The sequence below is a fragment of the Silene latifolia genome, chromosome 6, assembly GCF_048544455.1.
Source record: "Silene latifolia isolate original U9 population chromosome 6, ASM4854445v1, whole genome shotgun sequence".
In the NCBI taxonomy this organism is placed as follows: Eukaryota; Viridiplantae; Streptophyta; class Magnoliopsida; order Caryophyllales; family Caryophyllaceae; genus Silene; species Silene latifolia.
In genome coordinates, this window is record NC_133531.1 from 79,170,396 (window position 1) to 79,182,076 (window position 11,681).

General features: G+C 36.3%; 1 protein-coding gene across 4 annotated transcripts; it reads right to left on the minus strand.

Annotated features, from left to right (window-relative positions):
- Positions 1 to 384: 384 nt before the first annotated feature.
- LOC141586909 (uncharacterized) lies at positions 385 to 11,229 on the minus strand. 4 transcript variants are annotated; one of them, XM_074408312.1, is made up of 9 exons: positions 11,046 to 11,229; positions 9,820 to 9,871; positions 9,410 to 9,483; positions 5,320 to 5,421; positions 4,684 to 4,824; positions 3,984 to 4,035; positions 3,170 to 3,243; positions 1,633 to 1,722; positions 385 to 537 (listed from the first exon to the last, which is right to left on the minus strand). In XM_074408312.1, exons 1-9 carry the CDS (start codon positions 11,168 to 11,170, stop codon positions 525 to 527), a joined length of 723 nt encoding a protein of 240 aa, XP_074264413.1. In that variant the 5' UTR covers positions 11,171 to 11,229; the 3' UTR covers positions 385 to 524. The 4 variants fall into 4 exon arrangements, with proteins under 4 accessions (XP_074264413.1, XP_074264411.1, XP_074264414.1 ...); XM_074408310.1 differs by having other exon boundaries at positions 385 to 542; XM_074408311.1 differs by lacking the exon at positions 385 to 537 and adding an exon at positions 555 to 868.
- Between the last annotated feature and the right edge of the window lie 452 nt (positions 11,230 to 11,681).

Sequence of the window (11,681 nt, forward strand, 5' to 3'; positions counted from 1 at the left end):
CATAATATATCATCAAAATATATTTATTGTTATGCATATGGTCACAAGTCACTAAACTTTTGCCACAGTTTATTATTATTTTGTCACGAATATTGCTACGTTTGTTAGTGTTTTGCAGCGATTATTGTTATTATTGTTTTCTATTTTTTTCATTATTTTTATTATTATGCTCTTTCCGTCTCGGTAATTTTTCTACCTTTTATTGTTATTTCATTAAAAACAATCGATCTATGTGATTAATTCCACCTAAAAGAAATCTTTCAAAATAAAAATTTCTTATTTTTATTTGCTAACTATAATTCAAGTTAGATTGAATTGTTAATTGAATGATAATTAAATAAGTCCCGCAAAGATTGTCTGATGAAATGTAGAAGGCCACATTTACAGTAAATTGTTTCAGCCGACTTCCTTGCACTTAAAGATATTATGGAAATCGGAGTACTTGGCTAATATACTAGTGTCTAATACAACGTTTAAAGTTTGCCATCAATCGTATTAAGAATTTGGATTACCAGCTCGCTGCCTCATACCTGCTTTCTGCCCTACACAACCAATTCACCAACATAAGACGCACATTTATGTTTCATAACATGAAAGAGTAAATATTCATGTGGCACGAAATTAGAGATCACATTCTGCAAATGCGAACGCGAAGAGAAGTAACAAATATTCTGAAACAAGGAATCTTTTATTACAACATAAGTTCATTCTAGCAATCTAGCCTACTAGATCGGGTGCTTTAGGCTTCAGTTTAAGCAAAGCGTGATGGATTCATAGGTGTTGAATGCATCACAAGCTTTCAGATTAAGTCTTGAGGGCAATTGTATGACGGCGTTCCAGTAACCTATATGGCTACACTCCCGGCACCCTATTCCAAACCAAATAGTTCAATACTAGAAACATGGGTTCTCTCTTGTAGTCTATGGTTGCAAACATCACATATATGATATATTAGTACTAGTTCTAGCCACTAACTCACAAGTCACAACCATCTCGGACCTAGAACAAATCTCCAGAGTTACCTTACATACAAATAGCACAACACTAACACATTATTGTATCAAATGTTCTCTAACATAAATGCCTAAAAGGGGAGGAAAGATTAATATTAGTAAAAGATATATGTGCAAGTCATTAATGGTCTGTAACATATATGCACCAACATATTATGGTATCAAATGTTGTTCATCACAATTTGTATTATTATGAAAATTCAATTAGCTAATTTTAACATTATGTATAATCACAACCGGTCTAGTGGGCCTCAGCCATTTAATTTTCCTCATAGAACCATTTGGGACTATTTTTTCAATTGAAGTATTGCCCAAATTGAACCCCCGAAAAACTTCATCGCCTTCTTATGGATCATTAAGCTAAGAGGAGACTAAGACAACAGCTAAGGTAAATCAATGACACAAAAGGACTTTTAACTCTTTTTGTCACTAACCAGCTGCATAACATACATGAAACAACACTTTTGAAAATCCAACTTTCGCAACAACCCAAGGTAGCTTTATGATTTTAATGTGATTGACCTGCCAGTTTTAGCGTTGAGACTTGAACAAATTCTAAACTTTTCTTAGTGATTACATATACTGAGAGAAAAAGAACCGGCAAAAGGAGTAGACTTGCCTGTGATGGCTATTTAGTAGAACAAGCTCCAATGGATCATCTGGAGAGAGTAGTAGCAAATAGCGTACTATGTATGCACAGGTTGCGATGCTGAAAGTCCAGAAAAAGATAATTAACTAAAATTGCATATTGAAGTAGTAGCAAATAGCGTACTATTAAGTAGTCACAAAAGATCCTCCAAAAACCCTCTTTCACCCCGTCCAGCCACCTTCATACGCATCTCCCTTGCTTCAACCGTCCCTGTCAACCCCACCACCACCACCATGTCGAACCACGAAATAACAGTCCCCAACCCGCACAAAACCGTTGCACCACTCACCTCTCTCAATCTCAATGTGTCAAACTCAACCCTCTCAACTACACCTTTTGGCACTTCCAACTCACACACATCCTCTTTGGCTATAGCCTATTAGGCTTCTTAGACGGCTCAAATCCGTCCCCTTCACCAAGAATTGTCGGAGACGACAAAACTGAAAAACCAAATCCCGCGTATTTCACTTGGCTTAAACAAGACGGCCTGATTCTCGGTGCACTTATGGGCACTCTGTCGCAGCCGTTCAAGCCCTCATTGTCCGACCCAAAACCTCGAAAGAGGCTTGCTAGGATAGGTTCGTGCTAGGATGTCCCAAGCCTCTTTCGAGGTTTTGGCTCGGATAATGAGGGCTTGAACGGCTGCCGACAGAGTGCCCACCGAGAATCAGGTCGTCTTGTTTAAGCCAAGTGAAATATGCGGGATTTGGTTTTTCAGTTTTGTCGTCTTCGACAATTGTTGGTGAAAGGGACGGATTTGAGCCGTCTAAGAAGCCTAATAGGCTATAGCCAAAGAGGATGTGTGTGAGTTGGAAGTGCCAAGAGGTGTAGTTGAGAGGGTTGAGTTTGACACAGTGATTGAGATTGAGAGAGGTGAGTGGTGCAGCGGTTTCGTGCGGGTTGGGGACTATTATTTCGTGGTTCGACATGGTGGTGGTGGTGGGGTTGACAGGGACGGTTGAAGCAAGGGAGATGCGTTTGAAGGTTGCTGGACGGGGTGAAAGAGGGTTTTTGGAGGATATTTTGTGACTCCTTGATACCATGTAAGATAGATTATATTGATGTATATTTAATGTACATTGAGATGGGATATACAAGCTGTTTATATAGAATAGAGAGGTGACTAAATAAGGCTAAGAAAGGGAGCCTCTAGACAAGAATATATATCATTCTATATTTACAATGTGAATATCATTTGATTGAGGAAGAGATTGATTGTGTTGATTGCCTTGCTATATTTGCAGATTCCGAAGATATGGGGTGAATATTGTTAATAATTCTATTAAGAGTATCTGAATTCTCTCTTTCTCCCTCACATTGGCCACTTCTGTTTAATTGTGATTTACATCTAACCAAAGACAACCATAATGATCAAGGCCAATGAGAATACTTGTGGCACAGTAACAGGAGAAGACATCAGTAAGACAATGCTGGCAAGTAGCAATGTATCTAGAGCCCTGAAGGTATAAGACGGTATAAAACATTTAACCTCAGTCACGAGCTTTACCTGCCAGAACAAATCAGAAGAACTATCCAGATGAAGGCCATGATCCAACTTGATTCCTTGTAACCAATCCAAACCTACAAGTTGTTTGAAGCACAAATAGCAGTTAGATTACATAGAAATGTTGAAAGGATAAGAGAGATGATAAGCTTCATTTCAAGTAAAAAAAGTAAACAAAGACTAGCATGCATGATTTTAAATATTGAGCCAATATTGACTGCATTTATAGTGAAGCAACCGAGGTCAGACCGCAAACCAGATTGAATAATATGCTAGCATGATTTTTTTGGCAAGTGCCACCAAATATGGAATCTTTTTTAAATAATGTTCTTAATTAAAAAAAATGATAAATTTGGTCAGTCTACAAACTTAGTCACTGATAGAACTGCCATTTTGCAGGACGCGTTAATAGAGTCATATGTGGAGCTCAATTTAACAGAGTAAGGAGATCATGCGGGACAGAGGAAGTAAGTTTTACAAAGATCCTAATTTGATAATTTTGAACGTTATTTTGAAAAGAGATTTCCAAATATTTTAGGTGTACTTGTATGCAAAAATGTTCACAATACTCTACCATCTTAATTTCTTACTAAGTGACATCAAGCCCTGTTCGTAAGAGAGAACGATAAAAGAGGCCCTTAAGCAGAAATCCCATTATCACTTTGAAGAATCAATTGATACATTATCATTTCTACAGTTTTTTTAAGTCCAAAATGGAAAAAGGTACAGATGAAGTAGGAGTACTCGGGAAAGGAAGATTATCAGACATTGATATAAAGCTAACACTGATAGATGAGATGAGAAACAGTTCACATACAGATAAGGCTGCAACATTGATGTAGAAATCAATCAGCGTTGTTGTAAGCCACCTGCATAATTACTCACATAGTGAAAGTCAGCATCTTTGAGATACATTATCACCTATACAAATATTTGCAAATGCATTTATCTACCAAAGATTTTTTTGGACAACGGTAAATTTGCGAAAAATTCATAGGTCGACATAGCTGAGATATAGGTGTTTTTGACGGTATGTAGTATGACGTGAAACAACACAGCGGCAACCGAAAAATCTAATAATGTAACATGCAAGTTTTTATACGATTTACAAAATCCATAACATTTTCTGTAACATGCCTCTACAATCTACATGCCTATATGTGAAAGTATGGAATATTTAAAATCTGCAACTTCTGGTTATTTCCCATCTCTGTCTCTCCAGAAAATTCCACATCTCATCTTCCATGAACAAACAGAAACTAACTTTTACTATGCAAAATCTAAAATGCCACACTATCGAATCCAAAGACCACAATATCAGTAATCTAATTTGAGACTGAAAGAGTCCTGCTTCAGTTCACAGTTTTGTGCCAGTATTCACAATAAGTGTATCATATAAATTCATCATCAGAAGCAAAGTTTTGACTATTTATCAGTTTTAGTTAATTTCATATTCAATTGCATTTTCACAGACATTACAAATATAGCAAATTATGACACAAAAATGAAGAGCTTACGGTGTTATAATGTCTTTACGAAAAGGTGAACCATCAGTCAAAATAGTGTAAAGTAGAACACCAGACATCAGACAGCCTAGGACACTGAAAGCAATTCTTGCAGTGATTATTTGACAGGAGCTCCTCTTACCCACATCCTTCCTGTACAAAGGAAAATAAAGGGCAAAAACCAATTAATTAATCATTTGTGAAATTTTGATTCTTGCTGGCTTTGTGACTTTGGTAACAATAATATGCAAGGAAATGAAACACTATGCAAAGAGACTACATCAGATGCCTGGCGCGGGAGACACAGAATCAAGAAAAAAGATGGATAAAGGGAAACAGAGAAGGGGACCAAGAAGAGGAGTGGAAGGACAGGTAAAGACAAATGAGAGGAGCAGAATTAACAGGTAAAAACAATGTAAAATAGTGATGTGCTGATATCGAATATCAATGTAATATGACGTTTCTTTTAATGAAACCTCAAAAATGTTTTTAACTTAATCTTTATCTAAGTACGAATGAAGTAACATAGATAGCAACAGAGGATGCGTAATGCTGAGTTGATGACAATTTGACTTCGAAAATGCAATCGAGCATCATCAATGGCTTAGAACTACAAGAAGTAGTAAAGCGTTGAGAAAGTCAGCACACCTGTTTTGATGGCGCAATAGAATATGATACATAGGGTCATCTTCAGACTCTTTAGCTGTCAGCAGGAATAATTGAATGGTAATGTAGAGGCATGTTGTAATACTGAAAGAACAAGAAACACATTAATTCGGTGTCAAAAGAAACAAGCAACACATTAGTCAGGTTTCAAAAGAAACCACACTGATAAACCTCCAAATATTTCCATTCCTGTTTTTATGCATCGGAATATCGAATTTAACATAATGATTGGAAAGTCAAAAATAGCGTCTTGAACCCGATGGGAGCATAATTCACGTAATGGTGTCCACGTAGGTCAAACTGTGTGCATCAAAAGAAGTGACCCATTGTCACGAGCGAGTGACTCGTGTGGGCATGCGAGATTTTTTGTGAGCGTGAGATATCATGTTGCTCGATCATATTGCGCAAGTATGCTGCAGCATTTCAAAACATGACGTCTTAGCAGTGTTGAGCAAGGGGCATTGTACTAGTAGTAGTGCATGTGAGCCAGGCTTGAAGCAGGGAAAACGTTCAGAGAAACAGGGCCACGGCCCATCCCATGCGCGCGTCAAGGGAAAGGAGAAGTGCGTATATTATCCACGACCGGCTATTTGGGCCTGCAAGTGGTGCAGTAGTATATCTCATGTGGTGCTGGGTTCAGTTCCAGGGAAATTTTTTCGGTGGAGTCATTCTCCTTGCCTTTTGTTCCCTGAACTTTTCATTTTCCAGAATTTATGTCTCCAAAGTTTTAAATATTCATTACTATCAACAATCTCATTTAAGCTCGCAATTGTGGCAAACTTCGAAGTACCGGCTGTTTTCTGTTGGCATTTTTCCTTTTCAAGCTTTAACGATTGGATTTGACTTAATGATGTTAGCTCTTCATGAATCATGCATAATAATTTGAAATCACTTTTAAATGATGGTTATACACTATTCTTTTTCTAAATAGTAATATTAAATTTGCCACGAGATATGAGTTTTTCAATATGATATAATATGCATAAATTACTAATTGTTTTATATTCTTCGTAAATTCGAGACATAAAGTTATCATGATATTATTCTAGCTGCAATTTTAGTGAAAAGAGAGCCACAGGAAGGATTTAATGTTGACGTATTTGAACTCAACTACAAGTAGCACATCGCAATGAGCGTAAGGTAAGTATCAGTTAAGCTAGTTGAGATGAGATCTACCTAACAAGGCTAACATTTATGGAAACAACTTTAAAGGAGAGTGATTTTCAAGAGATGTGTTTAATATTTAAATGAATGTATACTTTTTATGTGCCGCAAGGGGAAAAAATTGATGTTACTTTATAAAAAAATTCAAAATTTTCTTTATCGTCAATTTGTCACTATTACTTATGGTCCCATTTTAAAATTTCGCACAAGGTCCCCCGTAATCTCCAAAACGGCCTTGGCATCATCGAGTCCCGATGAATCAAAGTCCTTGAAGAAGTAGGACTGTCAGTCTTATTCACAAACAGTGTCAACTGTCAAGGAATGTGTCCGTTGGTGAGCAGCAACGACACAAACTCCTATGCTGTCTGGGAGTTCTTGTCGAGCTACATGAGTAACAACTAACAAGACTTGTTAAAGCCAGACTCCAGTCACATGCAAACAGTATCAATTCTCCTCCCAGTCGAACTTGACACACACATCAGTCAGTCCTAGCACAAGCCAGTCTCTCTGCCTGATCAGAATAAAAGTACAGCGGCAGTCCTGAATCCTGATGTATGACAGTACCAGAATTCTAATCTGTTTTAGGTTGATAATTTTAATTTATTATTTCAATATTGCTATTCGTACTTGAACTAAAATTAACCCCTTAAACTTTAGTATAATAGGACTTTCATTCATATATTCTTATACAAGTAAGAAAGATAAACAATTTTTCTTTATAGAACACGCGAAAGTTGGTTAACATAAACTATACCTTTACGGACTAGAAGAGGCAAACAAGATCTCACATCTGACAGTTAAATATTCGGCTGTAGTTAGAATTCAAAGATTAAACTCAAGTGATATAGTATGAGAGTTAACTAGCGTCTTAGGTCTTAAAGGCTGAGATACTTTGACATATCCAGTTTTATTTATTAACATCCCTAAAAATCATAATTCATAAAAGTTTTTTGTCAAAAAAAAAATAAACAAAGAATCATTACAGCATCGCAAGGGCATCACCAAATCAACATCCAAAGAAATTGATACCGGATTTTTTACTTTCTAACCAAAAGCATGCACCAGCCTGACAGTTAATTAAATGTCACCTAAAACTGAAGCAGAGAAGTGGAGTCCTCTTTCTTTCTTCGAACATGAATATGAATTCTTTCAATATGGTATGTTTTGTCAGTCATGGATGTATCAACAACTACAACCCAAGATGGCATATCATAGTGCATGATATTTGTAAATTTTATTGCTCTAATAGATGAGACGAGACTAGAGGTCCATAGTAAGTTGGAACTGTGAGTAAATAAAATTTTTGAAAGGTGTTTTAGATTAAGCAGAATCATGACCTTCATAGCTGAAAAATAAGCAGTGAGTGAGATGTGGTAACTTTAGATTGTAAAGAAGAAAATACCTGGTTCTATGAGCCAAAAGTTAGAGAATTGGATGGGATGCCGCACACATATTAAAGATGGTTAACATAGAAATATCGCAAAAGAGTTTCCAAGTGGTGTGGTATACGTATACCTGGTAAGTTAAACTGTTAAAGGTGGCGTCCTACAAATTGTAATTTTCACATTGATGTATGGCACTGAGAGTTGGGTATACTTATAAGGAACACGTGACAGAGATGTATCTGTTGCAGTTGAATCCACGGTATACTAGAAATAATCAGTTCTTTTAAGAGTTACTGAAAATAATCAATTATGGAATGAGCGAGAAGGAAAAAGGTGTAAGACACATCAGGCAAACAATGTTGCCTTGTGATCAACTTAGGAGAACTCAGTTGGAGAAATGAAGAGCCTGTGAGCGGTAAAACTAATACTAAATTGAAGTAACATGGGTGTACTTGTGATGGATAAAAGTATGCCATAATTGCCATTAAATAGCAAAAAAGTGGAAGGTAAGTTCATGTCGGCAATGATGATTGAATTTGTGTATTGTTGCACTTATTTATTCGTTCTTTCCCACCTTGTCTATGCCATCTCTATTTCTCTTTAAATTTCGTGTTTTCCATTCTTTTATTATGTGACTAATACTTTGTTGTTGCATTGTTTCAACATACTCCCTCCGTACCAGACCAAAGGTAACACTTACTATAAACGGACGTACCACACCAAAGGTAACATTCCTTATTTGGCCCACAACATTACCAAGTTATCCTTATAACCATTTGATATTTACACAAAATGCCATTACATACCCCACCTACTAACCCACAATTAAACCCACAATTACATACCCCACCTATTTTTTCCCTCTTTACCCTTACTTTTTCCACATTTTCTTAAATACTCCACTTTTCCCTACGTTACCTTTGGTGTGGTACGGAGGGAGTACTTACCAAGTAATTTAACCAATAACAATAGATTACGTGACAATTAAAGCCAAGAAAAAGAGGACAAGAGATCTCTTGTAGCAGTCTCATCAAAATGCACGTTAAAAGAGAACTGTTTAACAATGCTCTGTAAGAATGTTACTGGGAGCTACAGTCTACAACATCTCTCTTATAAGAAGCAGCTTAATAAAATTTTATGCTAGATAGATGTAGACAGGCAAGTAATTTCACAGTGGCACTATATGTTCTGAAAAAGTTGTTATACTCGCAAGTTAGGACAGATGAACCAGCCAGGAACGAAGGAGATAAGCACATATGGTGGATAACCAGCATATAAAATGTAGTACTAAGTACATGTAAGCAAATCACTTTTTAAAGGTTTATAAATAAGGAACTTAAAAGATAAGCTTATGAACTCAACAAGAAAAAATTATTAATAAGAGGTGGATGCTGCCGAGAAGCAGTATGAAATAGAGTCACGCCAAGCCGAATAGGAAGAGTACTAAGATGGGCAGAACATAAAGTCTACACCTTTCTATTCTAACTTTCACTCTTTAAGATTTTTGGGAATGCACAACATACCTCCCAAAGCAAACCAGAAGAATTACCCAAAGAGCTGCAGCAATCCAACTTGACTCCTTGTAGCAAACCCAAACCTGATTTATCATAGAAGGGAAAAGTGTACACAGTTTTAGCAATAACAGGAAGCGAGCCATAGATAACGACCAAGAAGATTCAACAATAAAGTGGCCTTATATGAGCTAGGTTCTTAAATTAAGCCATCCAAATCATACTCATAAAGGTAAACATGAGGATTCGAATAAAAACCAATTTCCATTCCTTGATTTTGAAGGGTTATTTTGGTTCCCGGACAAGTGTTTTTGCACTATCATGTACAGAACTTACTCTACAGCTCATATCAAACAAAATAGCATCTACCAAGTACCAACTAAATGAAATTCAAGGTTGAACTGATAAAATGAAATTCATACCGCAAAAACAGTAACATTTATGTAGAAATCCACCAGAGTAGCTGTCATCCATCTGCAGAAGACGAAGAGAAATTATTAATGGCTCTTCCAAAGTTCCAACCATAGTTATTTTTCGGTTGATAATGTAAGACAATGATGAATCTGATGATGATCATAATAAGAATATTCCAGATGCACAGAAATGCATGATATAAAATCTCCCCAAACATAACCATTCAAAGCAGCATGCAAATAAAAAAATGGACTGCAAAACGCAATCAAAGAGCAGAGGGTAAAAAAGTTACAAGATAATTGTTGAATGAAGAACATATTATGTACTATTCAGAAATTTTAATTTAATTTTAGCCAACTCAACAATTTGTCATATTACTCTAACATCATCTATGGACAATAAAACATTTACGCTAACCCACATAACACTAATTACCCCTGCCGTAACAGATAATTACAAGACTGCAAACTTCCCGATTGCAAGAAGTACACCAAGAGGCAAGAACACACTATCTCAAGATATACGGCAACAGTGCATAATTGAGAATGTTATTCATGTGCGTTGCCCCTCAAATATTCCCGTAATTCTTGGTTACTAAATAGCGTCATACTACATTGCAGTTGCGATTACACACAACCAAATGTATTCATAGTATTTGCATCATATTTAACTTTATACTGCAGCAAATAAGAACCTCGACACCAAAACTCATACTCCATACTTCATATGTTCCATTCAATTGTACTCCCTCCGTCCAGGTCATTTGTTTTCCTTTGATTTTGGCACAAAGAGAGGAGGGGGCCAATTATCAGATGACAAGTGAACCAAAATGAGTATGTATGATCAAATTGCGCATCAAAGACATTTCTAAAATAGAAAGGTAAACAATTGACTAAGATGCCCAAAAATAGAATAGGTAAACAAATGACCAAGACAAAGGGAGTATATTTTTCAAAAATTCCCTCGTATCTTTTGAAAAACGTATACAATCAAACGGAATGACGTATAATCTAACACCGTACATAAACTCATACTCTGTAAGTTGGATCGTTCACCATCACATTTACGGAGTATGAAGAAACACTCAAAATTACTCGCAATAATTTAATCCACAGCTAGTCTAGAGCAATCACAAATTAACAACCAAAAAAAATTAATTAAAAAGTAAATAAGTCGATAATTAACAAGAATAATCAGAAATAAGAAGAAATTCATGAAAAAAGAGAAGAATTACGGGGTAAGAAGGTCTTTGCGGAAAGGTAAACCGTCAGTGACGACAGTGTAAATGACAGCAGCTGAAGTAATGCATCCCATGATAATGAAGCCTGCTTTTAACGCCATTGCAGTGTATTTCGCCATTGCAGAGGATTGTACAGGAGGCCGCCATTGATGAATTTCAAGTTTTCAAGTATATATACCTTTGGAATTCGGTACTTCATTAGCAATTGTTTTAAGAGGATGTACTCGTGCCACGCTGCCTGCTTTTGCTCCTCTCTTTTTTTTTTTTTCTTTGGGAATTTTTTTTTTCCACAAATTCTCATTATAGACTGACAAATGAAAGTGAGTAGTGCAAGTTAGTAGGAAATGAATAGCCCTACTTACCCAGTTACCCTCCCACTTAAATTTTGTGAGAGAGTCATTATCGGTCTATAGTTATAGACGGATAGTAGTCGTCTATAATGAGACTGACTGTTTTTTGTTGGAAGTCCCGAAAAAAGAAAAAAGGTGTATAATTTGCAAAACGAGTCGACTTGAAAATAATTGTAAGTAGATCACAAATTCTCATTGAAGACAAACATTGTCCGTCACAAGCTGAAAATCGACATGTTCCCCTCACAAATTCACAATATACAAGTGACAAATTAAGTGG

Excerpts from the sequence above, each read along its gene's own strand:
- LOC141586909 (XM_074408310.1), bottom strand. The coding sequence starts at position 11,170 with ATGGCGAAATACACTGCAATGGCGTTAAAAGCAGGCTTCATTATCATG. Across the intron at positions 9,872-11,045 it reads CGCAAAGACCTTCTTACCCC|ATGGATGACAGCTACTCTGG; the intron begins GTAATTCTTCTC and ends CGTCTTCTGCAG. Across the intron at positions 4,036-4,683 it reads CGTAAAGACATTATAACACC|GTGGCTTACAACAACGCTGA; the intron begins GTAAGCTCTTCA and ends GTAATTATGCAG.